This window comes from Sebastes fasciatus, chromosome 14 (assembly GCF_043250625.1).
Source record: "Sebastes fasciatus isolate fSebFas1 chromosome 14, fSebFas1.pri, whole genome shotgun sequence".
Taxonomy (NCBI): Eukaryota; Metazoa; Chordata; class Actinopteri; order Perciformes; family Sebastidae; genus Sebastes; species Sebastes fasciatus.
In genome coordinates, this window is record NC_133808.1 from 22,869,985 (window position 1) to 22,892,156 (window position 22,172).

The 22,172-nt window shown below is 39.1% G+C and overlaps 5 protein-coding genes across 7 annotated transcripts in view; all 5 read left to right on the forward strand.

Moving 5' to 3' along the window:
• The window catches only part of LOC141782893 (olfactory receptor 52E8-like), a 54,852-nt gene that overhangs the window by 8,308 nt on the left and 24,372 nt on the right, over positions 1-22,172 (forward strand). For 2 of the 3 annotated variants that reach the window (XM_074659732.1, XM_074659734.1), the window contains exons 2-3: positions 622-751; positions 1,730-4,329. In XM_074659732.1, coding sequence (XP_074515833.1) covers positions 3,064-4,011 — 948 coding nt within the window. In that variant the 5' untranslated portion in view covers positions 622-751; positions 1,730-3,063 and the 3' untranslated portion in view covers positions 4,012-4,329. Of the gene's footprint in view, positions 1-621; positions 752-1,729; positions 4,330-22,172 lie in introns of those variants that run through there. The other variant, XM_074659735.1, reaches the window with a different exon arrangement.
• LOC141782894 (olfactory receptor 4E1-like) lies at positions 4,327-9,070 on the forward strand. The gene has a single exon (XM_074659736.1). The coding sequence runs from the start codon at positions 6,201-6,203 to the stop codon at positions 7,146-7,148; it is 948 nt and encodes a 315-aa protein (XP_074515837.1). The 5' UTR covers positions 4,327-6,200; the 3' UTR covers positions 7,149-9,070.
• LOC141782892 (olfactory receptor 10A7-like) lies at positions 12,249-14,131 on the forward strand. The gene has a single exon (XM_074659731.1). The coding sequence runs from the start codon at positions 12,730-12,732 to the stop codon at positions 13,696-13,698; it is 969 nt and encodes a 322-aa protein (XP_074515832.1). The 5' UTR covers positions 12,249-12,729; the 3' UTR covers positions 13,699-14,131.
• On the forward strand, positions 14,363-17,272 carry LOC141782249 (olfactory receptor 10A7-like). Its single transcript, XM_074658368.1, has one exon. The coding sequence runs from the start codon at positions 16,161-16,163 to the stop codon at positions 17,136-17,138; it is 978 nt and encodes a 325-aa protein (XP_074514469.1). The 5' UTR covers positions 14,363-16,160; the 3' UTR covers positions 17,139-17,272.
• Positions 19,866-21,197, forward strand: LOC141781937 (olfactory receptor 6N2-like). The gene has a single exon (XM_074657937.1). It carries the CDS (start codon positions 20,262-20,264, stop codon positions 21,195-21,197), a length of 936 nt encoding a protein of 311 aa, XP_074514038.1. The 5' UTR covers positions 19,866-20,261.

Genomic DNA, 22,172 nt, shown 5'->3' on the forward strand with positions numbered 1-22,172 from the left:
GGTGGCCATGCCCTAATGCACTACATGTGGGAGTAATGGACAAAATGTGCTTGTTTTATTGGTACAAATGGTCCCCATCTGTAAATAGGTGCTTTTTAATGATACAGCACAGTTTTATAATTTATAGCAAATTATTTTGTGGCGCAGACCCCACTTTCAGAATCACTACTCTAAGCTATTAAAGATAACAACAGCATTTTAACAGCGTGTGATTTGACAAAGCCAAATTGAAATGTTTCTGTGGATCTTACATAAGTCTTGTAAAATGCATGACTCAGTCTCAAACTCGGCCTGTGTCCTAGACCACTAGGCCTCCAGGACGCTACAGGAGGAGTGCTCACATCACCATAGCCTAAAACAGTATGCAAAAACCTGTATGGTTCTTTACTGCACCTTTCTGCTGTATTCTTTAATCTTGGTTCTGCAATGCCTTAACAGAGAAACACAACATTGCCTTTAAAGCTGCAGTTTATTTATTTGTTTTTGGCCACTTGGGGGCCACACATCACATCAAAAGACTCATGTTCAACTCTATGAAGGAAAATCTATCAAACTATATCCCTCTCACTGTATTCCATTCTTCTGTCTCCTACATTGCTTTTTTTCTGTTTTCCTCTGCAGGTAGTAAAAGTTGGAGCCAAAACCTGCTGGAAACGTTTACACGGAAAACACTAAAAGGGCAAACAAGAGCTGATCACAAACATTGGTGAAAGGAATGGAGTAGGACGAGGTAGCAGTGAAGGAGAACGAGGTAGGAAAGAGCAAACACAAGCACACAAGAAAATTGAAGCAAATAGAAATCATAAAGAAAACGAAAAGGCATAAACTAAAGAAACAAAAGAAAGACAAAAATAAAACCAACACAAAAGAAGAAATTATCTATATACCTATATATTTAATAGAAATGATTTCCCCCATTTTTTAATGGTCTGCACTGACCTCAAACCCATCTAATACCTTTTTAATGAGGTACAGATAATACCAAAGATATCAGTTACACTGTATGGCACCAGGCTCAATAAAAATGTGTACTTTCATTAAAGGGTTAATGTGACAAACAAACACTTTAACGAAAGTTTAACTTGGCTAAACAGTGGCCTGCGACACTAAGGACATCAACACATATCCTAAGAGACAACCATATGTGTTCAGTCCATTCACATGAGATTACCATGTTATTGACAATAACTATCTGCTGATGTAACTCCCATATGTTGTGATGCAATGTCACAGGGACACAGAAATGCAGAGTAAACATGATGATTAGGCCTCAGGGTCATTAGTCCACTACATCTCTATGGTATCCCCAGGACATCAATCCTATTGTTGATGTCATGCACTGGGACCAGCAGTCTCCATGCAGAACGAACAGGCAACTAACACTCCCTATACACCGAGAGAAGCTCACTAACGCTAGACACTGGATGACAAAGGCCCTAAAATACAGAATGCCCATGATACCTGGATAAACTTTGATGAAAAATTAGTTTTATTTGTGCTCTGTCACATAAGAAAAATACTGAAATAGCAAAATCACTGACCAGAATCAATTCAATCACTACAATTATTGGATACAGTGGGGGCAAAATAAATTTGAGTGAAGTTCAGCTTTGGTGAACTTTGATGCACAAATTTGTGTCACTGACCAACTGCAAAACTTTGTGACAGTGCTGACCAAGCAAAAAGCAGACTCTCTGTAGCTTGACGCAGCCTTCTTGTATCTGCTTAGGCTAACCTACCTTGGCTGCACCCACTGGCTTGACAGGCAGCTTCATCTGAATGCCATGGCCCGCTCAGTTGTACAGCTGCCAACGCTGGTCATCTAGCTCCACTAGTCTGACAATTAACCACAAATTAGGAAACCCTCTGTTATCATAAACTTTTCAACAAATGAATCATGTCCTTGAGCTGTCTAAAGGAGGCTAAATAACGCTCAAAACTTAAGCTAAATTTTGGCTAAGGAAAAACTAATGGCCATTTTCAAAGCGGTCCCTTGACCTCTGACCTCAAGATATGTGAATGAAAATGGGTTCTATGGGTACCCACAAGTCTCCCCTTTACAGACATGCCCACTTTATGATATTCACATGAGTTCGCCATGTTATGATCTGAGCCTATTTTTTTGCTAAATGCAGTACCTGTGAGGGTTTCTGGACAATATTTGTAATTGTTTTGTGTTGTTAATTGATTTCCAATAATAAATATATACATACATTTGCATAAAGCAAGCATATTTGCCCGCTCCCATGTTGATAAGAGTATTAAATACTTGACAAATCTCCCTTTTAAGGTACATTTTGAACAGATAAAAAATGTGTGGAGCACACAGAAAAAGTTTAATAGCAAAAGAACCAGATATTTTCCTCTGGAGTTGGTAGAAACTAAACCAAAGCTCTAAGGAGAGTGAATATTGGCCTTGGACCGGATTCGTCAGGTGGACAGAAGAAACTGTTTTCAAACATGTTTAGGATGGCTTAAATGTTAAAATTGATAGCGAGTTTCTTTCCCCCAGAAGGGAGTGCAGCCTCTGCGATGACACAATGCTGGTCTGGTCTATAGCTTGGAGCCATAAAGCCCCTCTATTACACCTTTTTTAGGAAACGGCGGGGAACAAACCGGAGATCAGTGTTTTTTGATTTATTGTTGGTACAACCAACTACACAGCAACTCTTTGGCATAACGTAATTGCTATTACCGGTTAGTTTAAAGTAGAAGTTTGGAAACATTTTTCAACTTCTTCTCTTTACGGCGTTCCAGTCTACGAGGGACACGGGATTGTTTTCCCCCAAAACGGGGCGTGGTCATGCGAGCCTACTCTGGATGACGTATTGCCGGTCTGATGTGTGACACGACAAGAGTGCGTTCCCTTTAACATCCAACCATAAATGTACCCAACACTGTGCAACACTAAGACACAATGAGATTTGGACATGTAGTGTTCAACATACAGAGAACATATACCTGGTTAACAATGAATGTTTTAATCTTTTTACAGCATTGTATTGAGTCTTCTAAATAGTGTTTATTACTTTGACGGTCTTGGTTTTGGAGAATTATTGCAAAATGAATAATACATCTGGTATAGTTCTATTTTCTCTGTCTGGCTTCAGTGCCACTGTGAACTACAGAGTCACACTTTTCTCTCTCACTTTACTATGTTATTGTCTCATTGTGGTGGTAAACGTGTCTCTCATTTTAACCATAATATTGGATCAAAACTTACATGAACCCATGTATGTCTTTTTGTGTTCTTTGTGCATCAATGGACTTTATGGGGCTGCAGGCTTTTATCCTAAATTTGTCTTTGATCTGCTGTCTGATATTCAAGTAATATCATACGAAGGATGCCTTTTGCAAGTCTTTGTGATATACTCCAATTCAAAAATCGACTACTCTATTTTAGTTCTAATGGCCTATGACAGATATGTGGCTATATGCCGACCCCTGGAGTATCACTCTGTAATGTCTGTGCGAAAGACCGCAGTGTTACTTGGTTTTTCCTGGCTTGTACCTTTATGCTGTGAGCTTATGGTTGGAACTTTGACATCTACACTGAAATTATGTGGCTCCCACATAGATAAACTCTACTGTGAGAACTGGTCAGTAGTTAAACTTGCTTGTGGCTCAACGAGAGCAAACGATATAGTTGGATTGATTATTATCGCTTTCTATTGTGCGCATGTCCTCATCATTTTGTATTCTTATGTGCAGTTGGTAAAATCAGCTTTGAAATCCAGAGAGGGCAGGAGAAAGTTTACACAGACATGTGTGCCACATTTGTTATGTCTGCTTAATGTCACTACCGCTTTGCTTTTTGATGTTATGTACTCGAGGTATGGATCAGCATCCGTGCCACAGACTTTAAAGAACTTCATGGCCATACAATTTCTCATAATTCCACCTATTATAAACCCTGTTATTTATGGACTGATCCTGACTAAAATTCGAAAGAGAATGATATATTTGTGTATGATGGCAGCTCAGAGATTGAGATTGACACTCAAGGTTTGATATAAGCATTCCAAAACCACTTTATATGGCTCAACACATGATCGTTTTGTTAGCGTGCTTCTCCTGTTGTACCTTTTCTCTTTCAGGCTTTTGTAATGTTAATGACCTCAAAGATTGACCTGTGGGGTTCTGGGAAAACGCAATGTGAAAATTGTGTGAAAATAATTTCTATTATTTAGGGTATGACTGTTTTGTGCTTGTATGTGTAACTGGTAATATATTTTTGAAGGGTAATATTGTTGGATTAACACTATAATTTTTCAAATATTCAAATTTGGGCAATATCTTTTCATTGTGTGTCCCTATGTGCAGTTGATAAAATCGTCTTTCACCGCCGCAAAATCGTATCTAATGAAGCAATGACATCTGTACACGGGGTCTAAAGAAATTTGATTTCTCATGACTCCATGTATTCTCGGCTCTGTTATTTTGGGGCCTTAACAGACTTCAGTTTGCAAAAGCATTCAAGTTTATGAACAACAAGCAAGATAAAGGATTAGGTTGAGGCAAAAGAAGTGTAGTGCTTTCAGATAGGCACATTATGTCATCAACAGAAAGAAAATGACATAAAATCAAATCAGGGTTTTGATGATTAGAGAGCAGAGCATATGAGATTATATCTCCCTCTGTTTCAGCTTCCACTATTTGATGTTTACGTTATGCTGAAGATAAGAAAAATATAGGCATCACATAATTATTGGTGCTTAATGCGATTGCAGACCTTAGTTCCTTAAACATTTCACGGATATCTTTGACAAATAATTCATCAGAAACAAAGACCCCGGTGAGTCCTGTATAGCACATTACAGTTTAACAGCACTGCCTATTGGACAATAATGTGAATAAGCATAGTACTGTAATGTAGTTATTATGTCAATGGGCCATAGTTTCTGGCTGGTGGAAAAAAATGCGATATTTACACCTTTTATTGAAATTAGCAAGCTACACTATATTTCTAGTAGCTTAACACATTGAAGCTAACATATGTTTCACATCTAGAAACATCTATTGTTAATGAAAAGCATGGGGGAAGATGCACACCTAGTGAGGTGCTGGTTTGCATGTAAACATAAAAAAGGGAAAGCCACACACTCATAACTCTGGTGAAGTATTATAATACAGAAATGCAGTCATTGTTTTCTGGTGTAATTTATTACACCACAACGCAAATTGATCTGGTTGTCAGATTCTGCTGTCTGGTTCCATACACTTCTACGAACTGCACAAAAGCGCACCTCTTTCTTTCTGTCAGGTCAGTTAAATTACCTCAGTATTTATTGGTGATGTTGGAGGATGCATTTTTTCACTTTTGACAGAGCAAGGCTCACTGTTTATACTATATTAATATGAGCCTCGCTATGGAATGCCTGCATTGTCCAACTACAAAAGAAAGGAGATCCCAGTCATATAATATATCTGATATAATAATGTCAGTGATTACAGGCCTGTGGCGCTAACTGCACATGTCATGAAGACCTTTGAGAGACCTCTTTTGCAGCACCTGAGGACCCGGTCACTGATTTTCTGGACCAACTGTCTTAGAAGATAGAAGGGCAGATGGTAGAGCTGGCATTTTTTTTGATTTTGGGTGAATGGTTGGGATCTACAGGAGGTGGTGAGGATGTCAAATAACTTGGCTTTGTTTCCTGAGCAGCAATGTTTTTTTGCAACCAAAAGTGACAACCGAATGCTGAATACGACAATTTAGAGTGTGAGAGGAGAGCTGCAGGATGAGGGTTGTATTTCCAAATTCTTCCGTTTTTGTCTTGCTTTTTTCCCCAGAAAACTGCCTACCCTGGGGTACCACTTGAATTAAAATATGCTGAAAGGTTATTATGGAATTTTTGCCTGATAAGCCCTAAAATAAACTGCCTCCTCCAGCTTTAGGACACTTCCGCATTGGCTTCACTTTTCAGATCCGGAGGTTGCCGCCTGATTTCAATCAAGAAAATCGTCAATATAACATTGTACAGTGCACGCACTTTTTGATAGGGACACATTGTCCAATGAAACACCTGCAACAAAGAGGGAGTCTCCTTTAACATCCAACCATAAATGTCCCCAACACTCTACAACTCTAAGACACAATGTCATTTGGACAATGTTTAAATCTTTTTACAGCATTGCATTGAGTCTTCTAAATAGTGTTTATTACTTTGACAGTTTTGGTTTTGGAGGATTACTGCAAAATGAGTAATACATCTGGTATAGTTCTATTTTCTCTGTCTGGCTTCAGTGCCACTGTCAACTACAGAGTCACACTTTTCTCTCTCACTTTAGTATGTTATTGTCTCATTGTGGTGGTAAACGTGTCTCTCATTTTAACCATAATATTGGATCAAAACTTACATGAACCCATGTATGTTTTTTTATGTAATCTGTGCATCAATGCACTTTATGGGACTGCAGCCTTTTATCCTAAATTTTTCTTTGATCTGCTGTCTGATATTCAAGTAATATCATACAAAGGATGTCTTTTGCAAATCTTTGTTATCTACACTTATGCAACAATTGATTTCTCTGTTTTAGCTCTAATGGCCTATGACAGATATGTGGCTATATGTCGACCCCTGGAGTATCACACTATAATGTCTGTGCGAAGGATGGCTATGTTCATTGCTATTTCCTGGCTTGTACCTTTTCTCTGTGAGGTTATGGTTATAGGTTTGACATCTACACTGAAATTATGTGGCTCCAACATAGATAAACTCTACTGTGAGAACTGGTCAGTAGTTAAACTTGCTTGTAGTTCAACGGGAGCAAACGACATAGTTGGATTGATTATTATCGTTTTCTATTGTGTGCATGTCATCTTCATTGTGTGTTCTTATGTGCAGTTGGTAAAATCAGCTTTGAAATCCAGAGAGGGCAGAAGAAAGTTTACACAGACATGTGTGCCACATTTGTTATGTCTGCTTAATGTCACTGCCGCTTTGCTTTTTGATGTTATGTACTCGAGGTATGGATCAGCATCCGTGCCACAGAATGTAAGGAACTTCATGGCCATACAATTTCTCACGATGCCCCCTATTCTCAACCCTATTATCTATGGACTGATCCTGACTAAAATCCGATACAGATTGGCAACTTTGTGTATGATAGCAGCTCAGAGATTTAAGTTGAGACCGAAGGTTTGATTTTTTTTGACTTAGCGTACTGTTTGGCCTAAAACACCATACTGGTCTGGGGGCTGTGTACAGAGAAAGTAAGCAGTTTCTTTCATCCATCCTGTATATTTTATTATCAAACAAGTAGGTTTCAGACATCAAATGCATGAAGCAATAGGCCTACAGGAAGCTTACAGTATGTGAGAACCAGAATAAAGTATAATACTTTATTACAAACAGGGAACACGGTATATCTGTCCCAGGACCTCAGCTCAAAAGAAAAACTGTATAAACCAGGCCGGAATGATAAGATCTGTGTTAATCTCTGGTCCCAGACTGACTCGACTGGTGTTATATTTTCCTCCAAGGGTCATGGGAGATTTTTAAGACTGATTCATGTCAGTTTGATATATTTGTAATAAGCAAACTAAATGAAATATGATTGAGATATGTGGCACCTGATATTGTTTTAGTTTTAGTCTTAGTCTCTCGATGAAAATATACAGTATATTAGACAGACTTTACACTTGTTTTCTTGTCACAGGGTGTAAGCAGTCTGTGGAAATAGCCTGTCACTGTCTGATTGTCTTAATGCATACATGGTCTGTCTCCTCTGTGCGATGACGTCAGCCAAAGTTCCACTAAAATTAAACTGAAATTAGCCACTTTTTTGTCTATTTCTACACATATGATCAAATGCAAAGAGCTCTGAGCTTTTATTATCTTCATGATATTTTGTTAACATTTAGTACAGAAGACAGGGCTTCTGAACACGTATCCCAGTAGATATTTTCATTCTGTTGTTAGCTTAAAGCTTTGCTTTACAAACTTAATGTTTAGGCATGTTTCTTCTTTTGCAAAACACATGGGGTAGACAAAATAACTGAAACACCTTACAGTATAATGCAATCCAACACTATCACCTACTGTAGCCTGCCATACAATTGAGCAAATACCTCTCTAACACAGGGTCAACAGATATTACACATTATTACACATACTACAGTGCATGATATTGTACAGGATTTCCTGTTATTGTGTCGATCCGCTGTATGTTTCTGTGTCTTACAAGGGAAGAGGAAAAGTGGGGAGAAAACAAATCAACCACAATGTCATATTTGTTGCATTAGATCAAATCAGTCCGTAGCAGAAACTGAAATAAAGATTGTTCTCGTTGACCCTGACCTCTGGCTGTTATTTGGTGAACGTTTAGTTTAAAAGTTCATAAGGTTGCTTTGAAGGACACAGTAAATGGAGGCTTAAACTGTAAAAAAATTTGTGTACCTTATGCCTCAGAGGGATGAATGGACAGCAATCTACAATGATGAAATACAAGTGATGTAATTACTAATCTCCAGACTGACTTGCATATCATTACCATAGCTGATGAAAGGCTGCTGTAATGTGTGTCATTACTGTGACCTCCCTGGTGAGCCTCAATGGAAAACAACAGGCCTCAGAGAACAGGGATGGCTACAGCCAGCTAATTATGATCCAATGGTCAATGCATGTTGGCCTCATGGGATGGTCGACAAAATACATGCTTTGATGCTTTGTATAATTAGAGAAAGGACAATTTAAATGATTCAGAACGTCATGTTTTATTTTATTCTTTTTTAGATTCTCATTTAACATTGACTTTACCAGTTGACACCAAAACATGTGAAAGAGCTTCACTTTAATCATGGGTACCTCAGAGGAGATACTGTAGCTGTTATTTCTAAGAAGTTCCATAGAGCACATGCAGTAATTATGGTAGAAGTGGTCAACAGGTCATTAACTCCACTCTCCTCTGAGAGCAATTAATAAAACACACCACTCTGGAGAGCCAGTCCGGGAACTAATTCACACAAACAGGCTCTCTAGCCAGTATCTCTTCAGTTTTACTTACCCACTGAAACAGAAATAAACACACTAAATCAAAAAAATCTTCTATTTCACTTTAATATACAGTTCAGTATATTAAGCTGTTGAATTTGTGTTCTTATTCATTCATATAGTGCAAAACACATTAACAATTATTTGTCACAGAATATGTACAGTATAATGCAATTAGGAAAATGCCACCATAAACTATGGCCTTTAAATGTCCACAGAGCTGATTCAACAACTCTCACACACAAAGTAAAGTTAACATCACAAACGTCTTTATTTCAGATGTATTGGATTGCATTACATTGTGTCAGTAAGCGTGTGTTAGCTTAAGTAATGGTTTTCCAATCAGCCTTAAATTACTTAGCTAAATAGGTCTTGACACATCATCCAGTGACTGGGTTGAAAGCAGATGTGATTGCACCTCACTCATCACTAGCTAAACTATGCAATACCATCGAAAAATATGAACCAACTTTACAGTGTACTCAGTTTGTGGTGCGCTGACCCCTTCCTTATCATATGTGAAAGACTGAAAGCATAGGATGACATTTTGTGACTGCATCTTCAGTGTTCCTAGCCAACGCAAACGCAGTCGCAATGCAATTTCCGTTGGGCACTGCCTGCTCGAAACGAACCTGGCCTATTGGACGAATTGAAAATTGACCAGATGTTGGCACTACGCGAAAGTTTATTACACCAAGTTATTACAATTTCATCCTGAGGGGGATGTCAATGTCTCTATTACATTTCATACCTCCAATATTTGTTGTCACATTTTGCTCCAAACCAAAAATGGTGACCCGGTAGTGCTTGAGGAAAAGTGAGGGGTTCACTAAACTCATTCGGATTCATCATCCAGGAGCCATGAATTGTCTGTATTGGACTTTATGGGTAATACTCCCCTCCAATCACAAGCAAGCATTTGCCCACTGAAAATTTGCATAAGCGTAGCTGTCCAAACAGGACGGGCCTCCCGAAAACGTGCTGACCCGACAGTATACAGTATAAGGCAGCACACACCGCTGTCTGCCATCCTTTTTTTCTTCAGCGGACTGCGATTTGCCCACTGGCTGCTCATCTCCACGGATGGAGTCGCCGCTTCAAGAACCTCATTAGTGCCCGTCATGAACCGGCCTTGCTGCTTTCCCTGAATCCCTCCCCTGTTGGAGAAAGTGAGGCAGGAGCAGTTGTTGGTCATTCTGGTAGCCCCAGGTTGCCGCTCGCAGCCATGGTATGCAGAAATGACTCAGATGATGCGACCCAGTCCTGGACCATCCCCAGTTCTGGGAGGCTCTGCCTCAGGAGGCAGGTGCGATAGGCACATTGCCCACTCTGGGCCATCCTCTCCAAGCTTGACTCCTAAGAGGAGCAGGCTGAGGAGGGCTGCACTGTCTGTACAGATTTATGCAGACTATCTAGACGGCGAGAGCGGGATCCATCATTGCCTGTTACAAGGCAATGTAGTTGGGGTTCCAACATTGGTGCAAGGAAACAAGGTTAGATCCTGTGCAGTTGGTTCTATTCTCTCTTTTTTGCAGTGTTTGCTGGATGGAGGGCTGTCTCATGCCACTATTAAAGTGTATACAGCAGCCATTTCTTCCTGCCACAAGGGGTTTGGCGAAAGACCTGTCTTTGGCCACTCTCTCGTGAAGCGATTCTTGCAGGTGGTCAGGAAACAGGTGATGTGTGCCTCCTCCCCACAATGAGAACTGCCATTGGTGCTTGAGGCCTTGGTGAGGGATCCTTTTGAGCCTCTGGAGCGATCCTCTCTGAAGGCATTGTCATTGAAGGCCCCTTTGCTGCTTGCTCTGACCTCAGCTAAGAGAGTGTGAATTAGCCGCCCTGACGGTGCACCCCAGTTGCTTGCTGCTACGTGGTAACCACAGGGGGGCTACTCTCAGACCACTTTCCTCCTTTGTTCCCAAGAACTGAAAGGTATAATATGTAACCGTTGTCAAACACATAGAATTCAAAGACTACCCAGTTCAGTTGCGTACCACCTGGGAAGTAGGTGGGCTGCAGCGTCTAACCTCTAGCCAGTCAGGATAAGTGTGGTATGGTTGCTGTTATGTTGTGGCAGGGCGTGCATTCATCGGGCTTCACCCACTGTACCTACAGAGTCCAGTAGAGGGCCGAGTCTGTGTGAGTTAGAATGAAGGTTACAATATTGTAACCCCAGTTATATAAGCACAGGCGGAGCCCTCTACCAAGGGGGGCCTGTCGCTCCCACGGTGCTCGCTGAAGAGGGTGTAGGATGGCAGACAGCAGTCCGTGTTGCCTTATATACTGTGGGTACACACATGTTCGGGTAGACACGTTCTGATTGGCCGGCTATGCTTATGCAAATTGTCAGTGGGCGAATGCGTGCTTGTGATTAAAGGAGACTATTAGAGTCCAGTAAAGGGCTCTGAATGTGCTTATAGAACTAGGGTTACAATATCATAACCTTCGTTTGTGCTAATCCATCCATTAGATGTTGAGATATTTTATTGGTTGAGTGAAAAAAAAGTTACCTATTGGTGGTGCTAGATGTAAAGGAGATCACCAAAGTAATTGGGATTTATTCTCTGTGCACCATAGATATCTGTACCAAATGTCATGGAAATCCTTCCAATAGTTGTTGAGATATTTCACAAAAAACACAAGCTTCATTAGGATTCATCATCAGGGAACCATGAATGTCTGCACAGTTTCCCCCCCCAATACATCTTGTAGATGTTGAGATATTTCTCAGGGTAAGTGGAAACGTTGACCTGCTGGTGGCGCTAGAGGAAAATCAGGGTATAACCAAAGTCAGTAGGATTCATCCTCTGAGGACCGGGTCCGTTCTGTCTCCCTGGGTGTCAACTACCGACGCTTTGTCACACCCCTCGGCGTGTGATACCGACACAGAAGGCACCCTTTAGTGTCTGTATGAGGAGCACTGCGCTTTCAAGTAACTACAATGTAAACCCATCCGTGTCAATATTAAGCGCTCAGGGAAGGTAGATGGAAAGGGTGGTGGATGGGTCCAACAAACACAGGGCTTTCATCCAGGAGACCGCTGTCCGAGTCCTGTGTGAAACGTAAGTTTCACTTTCACTTTACAAATGTATGTTTTTAACCCAAACCATGATGCTTTTTTCTAAACCTAACTCAGTGGTTTTGTTGCCTAAATCTAAGCAAGTGTTTTAGTTTGACTTCACAATGTTAACCATGTGTTCACTGGGTTACCCGGTGTGTTAGATAGTGACACAGAGGGGTCCGGACAAAGCGCCAATATGTGATGAGTTGGGATGAGAACGTGTTGGGGGACCATAAATGTCCGTTCAAAATGTCATGAATATTCATTAGATAGTTGTTGAGATATTTCAGTCTGGACCGAAGTAGTGGACAGGCTGACCAACAGACCGACATTGCCATCCCTAGAGCCATGCCACTATTGTGGCCAAAGACTAATTCTCTATCAGAAACTTTTGCGTGCATTGTGGGAAAGTTTACAAACTCTCCAGAGGTGAAATAATGTGGTGACATCAACCAGGCTCGACATGATAAAAGATGTTGAACACCTCTCATAACACACAGTTGTCATTTATCTGTGTATAGAGCTAGATTATTATACTGTATGTAACTTCAATGATGCTGCCTCTTCAGTTAAGTAAATCTGTTGATTTTTCAAAACAGTGATAAGAGTTTATACAAGAACAGACATAAATGCTGACTTTTTCTCTTGAAACAGAGATCTTTGATTTAGAGAATGGAAAACAGCACTCAGTCTTTTTACTTTAACCTAACCATGTTCATGAACATTGGGCACTACCGTTATCTGGCCTTTGTCTTTTGCCTCCTAATCTACAGCTTTATTGTGTCTGGTAATTTTGCCATGATATTGATAATAATACGGGAGAGAACACTACATGAGCCCATGTATATTTTCATTGCATTTTTATCTTTCAACTCTCTGTATGGTTCTGCTGGTTTCTTCCCCAGATTCCTCGTGGACCTTCTGTCTGATACTCATTTAATCTCTCGTCCTGCTTGTTTCACTCAGGTCTATATTATTTACACATATGCTTCCTATGAACTGACCATTCTCAGCATTATGGCATATGATCGATATGTTGCTGTATGTCATCCTTTACACTATCACAGAAAGATGAATACTAAAACCGTCTACACATTGGCATTTATTGCTTGGGTCTGTCCAGCCTGTAACCTTACAATTACCCTTACTACAATTGTCAAGCTTCCTCTGTGTGGTAACACTATACAGAAGGTATACTGTGCCAGCTGGAATATTGTAAAGTTATCATGTGTTGCCACTGCTGTTAACAGTATTGTTGCAACGTTGGGGGCCATAGCTATAGCCGCCGTTCCCTTTAGTTTTATCTTTTACACCTATCTGAGAATTGTGGTTGCTTGTTGGAAAAAGTCATCAGAGGCCAGGGGAAAAGTATTACAGAGTTGTCTTCCACATGTTATTTCATTTGCGATTTTTTCAATTACATCATTAACTGATGCTGCACTGAGCCGACAAAATCTTGAGGAGAAAAATCCATTTGCATCTGTAATTTTGTCACTAGAATTTCTTATCATTCCTCCAGTTATGAATCCTCTTGTGTATGGCCTTAAACTTCCAGAAATCAGAAAACACATCTTCAAGATATCATGCTTAAAACCCAGATCTAAAAAGGATTCCTGTAGAACATTACCATTATCTATTTGAATGTTGTATGTTGTCAATGAAACATATGTAAAAGAATAATGTCTAAGTAAAAAGACAAAGTATCTGGTGTCCTAATCAATGCTCTTACTCTATGATAAGAGCCAGGCTAATTGAAAATGTTTTCTTAAATTCAGTTTGACTACAATATTGTGATAATGGACTTTATGGTACAGTGGCATGCAGCCATTGCTTATAACATGATTTGATAAATGTGCATGATTTGGTTTTAGTTGAGATTGATATGAATTAATTTATTAGGGCACTAATGTTTATAAATCTGTTTTAAATTAAATCATATGCCATACACAAATAGTGTATCTCACTAATAGGTTTCCATCTATAGTAAGTCTTCACCTTAGCACATGGTGTCTACATATTTCCACAGTAAACAACACAATGCGAAAGTGAAATTTGATCATGTAAAAAAGCTGCTCTATTGATTATAGTAAAGAACTCTGTCAAACACTTAACATATCAACATGTTGTGTTTATTTTACTTTCTTTCCTGCTCCTTTTAGGTTCTCAAGTTTTTGTCAATAAACACTAAAATGCCAATAAACACAAGCTGATCTTTGAAACTTGTGCCAACATAATGAGTAGACACACTGATAAGGCTTATGCTCCCACTTTAGCCACCATAACCATTGGTAATGGTAATTTATCATAAATATCCCAAAATAGTCCCAAAATGTACTACTACAATCTACTACAAATTTAGTTATTGTGAGCTACAATAAACACAAACAACTCTGATCCTGGAGGGCCTGATCAGCCATCGTGGGAGAGCTCTAGCCCAACTCAGTTGATTTTGTGATAGTCTTCATTACAGCGGCTAAATACCTGCTATACATTTAACCTTACACTAGTTCTGCTCAAGCACAATAGTTTTTCTTTCTTTTAGCAACTTTCTCACTAATCCCACAGTTTTTTTTTTACACGCTATTCAGATGTGCTAGCTACCGTACTTTAGCTTTACTTTTCAGACCTGGAGTTTGCCCACTGCTCACGACAGGTCATGGTACGTTGTGATTATATCACAGCTAAGGAGCAATGTTTGTCCCAACTAGGGATGTTAATAATTAACCATTTAACCATTAACCGACGTTAATAACTTTAACCGATAAACGCTATCGGTTAAACGGTTAAAAGAAATATTCATAATTCATTTAAAAAGCTGAGCAAAACTCAGAGGAGCGGTTTGTCACTTAAAGGGGAAAAGCTGGTCCACCTTAACAGCCCACCTTAAGACAGTCTGAGCCGGAGTTACAGGATACAGGAAGTTGGCTCCCGTCTTGAGCTCGCTTGAGCGGAGCTGAGGAGTTGTAGCCTCGTAGCATGTATTCACCGACAAATAAACGGTACACATACTGCTACACCTACGATCACAGCTATAACGCCACCAACAACCACACACTCACCACCGCCGCCACACACACACTAGTGTCTGTCGGACACTCGTCAAAGTAACGCCACGCTGACAAGACCCTATGTGTGTGACAATAGCGAGCACAAAGCCATAGTTAGCAGCTAGAGTGTAACGTAGCACAAACACACACGGGTTGTCGGACACTCGCTATCACTGGGCGACAGAGTATGGTTACGCCGGGCAGGCACACAGCTGCCAACCTGCTAAACTAAACTAAATGTGCGGTGGAGAGCTACTGGGAAAGTGGCTGCATGTCCGCGACACTACATGCAGCATCATGGATGGTAAAGTAACGCTCCCGGACGGGGGAACTGGGGACTCAGCAGACAAACACTGTAGCTGGCACACCGCTGCATACAGGGACTAATCTTGGCAGTTAACGGTTAATAATCGGTTAGCGAGGGTTGGTTATTGGTTAAATTCTTTTTTAAAAATTAGCATCCCTAGTCCCGGCACAAAGTGGTCCAAAGTGAGCTATTGCTTTTTTAACACGGTCATCACGTATGGCAACATGAAGGTTATAGACACATTCCAATTTAAATATTGTTTTATTAATAGATAATAATGTTCACAATAAAATAGGCCTTTCTGTCTGAACATACCGAGGCGGTTGCTAGAACGGTGGTTGCTAGCTGGACAAAAGTGTTGGACAGACTGACCAACAGACCGACATTGCCATCCCTAGAGTCATGCTACTATTGTGGCCAAAGACTAATTCTCTATCAGAAACTTTAGTAAGCATTGTGGGGAAGTTTACAAACTCTCCAGAGGTGAAATTATGTGGCGACATCAACCAGGCTGGACATGATAAAAGATGTTGAACACCTCCCAGAACACACAGTTGTAGATTACCTGTGTATAGAGCTCACGTAAACCATTGCAAAATATAGATTATTATATGTAATTTTCAATGATGCTGCCTCTTCAGTTTAGTAAAGCTGCTGATTTTTCAAAACAGTGATAAGAGTTTTTATACAAAACAGACATAAATAAATGCTGACTTTTTCTCTTGAAACAAAGACCTTTGATTTAGAGAATGGAAAACAGCACTAACTCTTTTTACTTTAACCTAACCATGTTCATGAACATTGGGCACTACTATTATCCAGCCTTTGTCTTTTGCCTCCTAATCTACAGCTTTATTGTGTCTGCTAATTTTGCTATGATATTGATAATAATACGGGAGAAAACACTACATGAGCCCATGTATATTTTCATTTCATTTTTATCTTTCAACTCACTGTATGGTTCTTCTGGTTTGTTCCCTAGATTCCTCATGGACCTTCTGTCTGATACTCATTTAATCTCTCGTCCTGCTTGTTTCACTCAGATCTATATTATTTACACATATACTTCCTATGAACTGACCATTCTCAGCATTATGGCATATGATCGATATGTTGCTGTGTGTCATCCTTTACACTATCACAGAAAGATGAACTCTAAAATTGTCTACACATTGTCATTTATTGCTTGGGTCTGTCCAGCCTGTAACCTTACAATAACCATTAGTACACTTGTCAAGCTTCCTCTATGTGGCAACACTATACAGAAGATATACTGTGCCAGCTGGAATATTGTAAAGATATCATGTGTTACCACTGCTGTTAACAGTATTGCTGCTACGTTGGGGGCCATAGCTATGGCCGCCATTCCCTTTAGTTTTATCTTTTACACCTATCTGAGAATTGTGGTTGCTTGTTGGAAAAAGTCATCAGAGGTTAGGGGAAAAGTATTACAGAGTTGTCTTCCACATGTTATTTCATTTGCGATTTATTCAGTCACATCATTAACTGATGCTGCACTGACCCGACGAAATCTTGAGGAGTTAAATCCATTTGGAGCTGTAATTTTGTCACTAGCATTTATTGTCATTCCTCCAGTTATGAATCCTCTTGTGTATGGCCTTAAACTTCCAGAAATCAGAAAACACATTTTCAAGATAACAAGCTTAAAACCCAGAGCTAAAAAGAACTCCCGTAGAACAGTACCATCATCTACACTGACCATGTGAATGTTGTATGTTGTCAATGAAACATATGTAAAAGAGTAATGTCTAAGTGAAAAGACAAAGTATCTGATGTGCTAATCAACTTTCTTACTCTATGATAAGAGCCAGGATAGTTGAAAATGTCTTCTTAAATTTAGTTTGACTACAATATTGTGATAATAGACTTTATGGTACAGTGGCATGCAGCCATTGCTTGCCATGTGCATGCTTTGGTTTCAGTGGAGATTGATGTGAATTAATTTATTAGGCTTCTCATGTTAATAATCTGTTTTAAATGAAATCATATGCCATACACAAACATCGTATCTCACTAATAGGTTTTCATCTAGTAAATTAATTCTTTATTATTTAAGTCTTTGTACGGTAGCACTTGGTATCTACATATTTTCAGGGTAAACAACACAATGCAAAATGAAAAGTGAAATTTGATCATGTAGTAAATCTGCTCTATTGTTTATAGTAAACAAGAACTGCCACTTAACATATCAACATGTTGTGTTTATTTTACTTTTTTCCTGCTCCTTTGAGGTTCTGACCTGTACTTTCATGCTTCTACCAATAAATACTAAAATGCCTTTAAAGACAATCAGATCTTTAAAACATATGCCAATATAATGAGTAAACATTTTGGAAAAGCTGGAAGTCTCCCAGATCACAGCTGCAAACTGTCACTCTCAGCCACACAATGATAAGGCTTATGATCCCACTGTAGCCACCATAACCATCGGTAATGGTAATTTATCATAAATATCTCAAAATAGTCCCAAAATGTACTACTACAATCTACTACAAATTTAGTTATTGTGGGCTACAATAAATACAAACAGGTGTGGAGCTCATTTATTTGCTGTGTTGGATGCCGCACATTAAAGCAAACATTGTGAAAACTTGAAAAGAAACGGCGTTCCACCAATCTGGCAGAATTTTGTTTAGTCTGGGAAGATATAGGAAGGCTCTCTGTTACGTATGTCAGAGCAGCCTGTTACCCATCACTAGTAGAGGAAAATAAGAATAACTCCAGGTTTCTTTTTAGCGCTATAGCCAGGCTAACAGAGTCAGTTTCTATAGCCCTCACGGCTTAATGAGCTTCTTTAATGATACAATTCTAATTATTAGAGAAAAAATGAATCACCTCCTACCCTCAACCAGTATCGATTTATCCTCAAACACAAGAACCTTAGAAACAGACCTTCATCAACTAACTTCAACGATTTCTTCATCTAAGTCGTCTACCTATCTCTCAGACCCAATCCCAACTAGGCTGCTTAAAGTAGTTTTACCCTAAGTTAACACTTCTTTACTAAATATGATCAATCTGTCTTTACTAACAGGCTACGTACCACAGTCATTAAAGGAGCTGTAATTATACCTCTTCTTAAAAAGCCCACTCTTGATCCAGGGTTTTTTAGCCAACTATAGACTTATATCTAACCTTTGCTTTTTCCTTGAGAAAGCAGTCGCCAATCAGTTGTGACTTTCTACAGAACAATATGTTACTTGAGGATTTTCAGTCAGGATTTAGAATGCATCATAGCACAGAGACCGCACTGGTGAAAGTTACAAATGACCTCCTAATTGTATCAGACAAAGGACTTGTTGCCAAAGTTAGTCACAAAGTCCCGCAAGGTTCTGTGCTTCGACCAATTCTATTCATCTTATGATTCCTTTAGGCAATATTATTAGGAAACACTCCATGAAGTTTCATTGTTATGCAGATGATACCCAATTATATCATGCCTTACGTCGCATGCATCGTAGCTTGTTTACATGCTTTAAACTCAGTAAGATGGCTGCATGGTCGTCCTTCCTGAATGCGGGTAGCGATTCCATTCTGTAACCGTTTTTGAATGGCAGTGATCCGGAGTGTTTATTCCCCTTATGGCGCAGTCAATATGTTGATGGAAGTCATGATGCCCGCACAAGAGAGGAGTGCATGCCAGGAGCGCCATATGACAGGAAAACTCGTATATTGCTGGCAATGTGTTTCTAGACGGGCTGTCAAAGTTAACGCGATAATTATGCATTAACGCAAATTTATTTTTAACACCATTCATTTCTTTAACGTAACTTGTGATTTTTAGGTTGTAGCGGGCTCAGTTTTAAAGCTAGAGTGAAGATGCTGGTATCATATGAAACTATAAAACCTAAGGAATCTATTTGTACCAACCAACGACAAGCTTGTTATGAAGGAGGCTAAATAACGATCCAAACTTATGCAAAATTTTGGCGAGGAAAAACTGGCATGGCGATTTTCAAAGGGGTCCATTGACCTCTGACTTCAAGATATGTGAATGAAAATGGGTTCTATGGGTACCCACGAGTCTCCCCTTTACAAACATGCCCACTTTATGATAATCACATGCAGTTTGGGGAAAGACATAGTCAAGTCAGCACACTGACACACTGAAAGCTGTTGTTGGTTGGGCTTGAGTTTGCCATGTTATGATTTGAGCATATTTTTTATGCTAAATGCAGTACCTGTGAGGGTTTCTGTACAATATTTGTCATTGTTTTGTGTTGATAATTGATTTTCAGTAATAAATACATACAGTACATACATTTGCATAAAGCAGCATATTTGCCCACTCCCATGTTGATAAGAGTAATAAATACTTGACAAATATCCCTTTGAGGTACATTTTGAACAGATAAAAAATGTGTGATTTATTTGTGATTAATCGTGATTAACTATGGACAATCATGCGATTAATCGTAATCAAATATTTTAATCTAGTGACAGCCCTAGTTTCTAGCGATGTGTCTCGGTGAGATCAGCACCTTAAGATGTAATAAATTACTATATTAAAATAATTGCTTTACCATGACAATTCTCTTGAGTACAAAAACTGTGATGACATGTGCAGTCAGACAACATAAAAGACTCTGAACTCCTCCCATGACCGCTGGTTCAGTAAGTATAGTGAAACTACTGTAGGTATAACCAACATTATGTTACAATGGCTATACTTTAGCATTTTATCACTCAACTGCTTAAATGTTCTTTTGCACAGATGCTGCAAAGTCTGTCAAATCAGATCACTGATTTTTTCAAGACAGGAATGAGAATTTGTCCAACAACAAAGACAAAAATAGTGATCTATTTGTCACTGATTTATTGTAAGTGGAATGGATAACCGTACTGTTTCCTTTTACTTTAACCTCACCATGTTTGTGAACATTGGACACTACCGCTATCCTGCTTTTGTTTTTTGCCTCCTGCTCTACGGCTTCATTGTCTGTGCTAATCTTGTCATAATACTGGTCATATCTCGAGAGAGAACTCTACATGAGCCCATGTATATTTTTATTGCATGTTTATCTGTCAACTCTCTGTATGGTTCTACTGGTTTCCTCCCCAGATTCCTCATGGACCTTCTGTCTGATACTCATTTAATCTCTCGCCCTGCTTGTTTCACTCAGATCTATATTATTTACACATATGCATCCTATGAAATGACCATTCTCGGCATTATGGCATATGATCGATATGTTGCTGTATGTCATCCTTTACACTATCACAGAAAGATGACCTCTAAAACCGTTTTTAAGTTGGCAGCTTTGGCTTGGATTGTTCCAGCCTTTGGTATTACAACGTGTATTTATTTGGCTGCCAGGCTTCCTTTATGTGGTAATGAAATACAAAAAGTGTTTTGTGCCAACTGGAACGTTGTAAAATTAGCATGTGTTACCACTGTTGTCAACAACATTGTAGGTTTGCTTTTGACCATAGTTACAGCTTTCCTTCCGCTTTTTTATGTCCTGTACACCTATTCGCGAATTGTGGTTGTTTGTTTGAAAAGCTCAGCAGAATTCAAAGGGAAAGTATTGCAGAGCTGTCTGCCACATGTTGTTTCCTTTGTGATTTATTCTATCACAGCATTTTGTGATATTGCCTTGAGTCGGTATAATATTGAAGAGATAAATCCATACGTGGCTGTTATTCTGTCCCTGGAGTTTGTTGTTATTCCTCCAGTTCTGAATCCTCTCGTGTATGGCCTTAAATTACCTGAAATTAGAAAACACATTTTAAGGATGTTATCATGGTATAAAATAATCTCTTAAAAATGATCAATTAACCACCACAGCCTGTTGTATGCCAATGGTTTTATAAACATAGACTATGGGAACACATTAGTCTACAGGAGCTAGACTTAATTCACTCATTATATAGCTAAAGGAGAATAGAGATTACAGACATACAAGATGTCATATGCTCATTATCCTTCCAATTAATCTATTAGGGCTGGGCGATATGGCCAAAATCTTCTTTCCCGATGAAGGTCATTTCATATTTCATATCACGATATAGCATGTTTTCTGGTAAATCAATAAATAAATAGTCTACATGAAATAACCACATGGTAAAGCCTATTTTTGTATACACCTGTGTGAATTCAATACTTGACAAATTCAAAGTACTGAGTTTTTTCTCATTTTAAGAACTTGAGTGCAAAAAAATAGTTTTAAGTGAAATTATATAGAAAAAAATAAATAAATATAGGCCTAGCCTATATAGCGATAGAAACGATATAGGAAAATACATACGATACACATTTTTACATAATTTTGTTGAGATATATTTACATATTGCCCAGCCCTAGTGAGAATATTATGGCCACATGTTTATTGGTGTCAAGATATTTCATTAAATTAATTCTCAAAATGCAGACTGCAGTATGTGTTGTGTGGATATAAATTACTGTATATTACTTTGCTGTGGACTGGATTAAATGATAATATGATAACCTGTAACATGCGCTGTGTCACTAATTAACCATGACAACATGAGTTTAAACATTTTTTCTCAGACGTGGAGTGATACTTAAAGTGCAAAAGAATTCAACGCCCTCACGGTTTTTGTTGCGTAAACCTAAGCAAGTGTTTTAGTTTGAAATCACAATGTTAATCATGTATTTACTGTGAGCGTAGTGGTGACTCCAAGGGGTCCTCACAAAGCGTCAGTATGAGACAAGTTGATATGTGAACGTCTTGGTGGACCATAACTGTCTGTACAACACATTCTCACAATCAACTCAT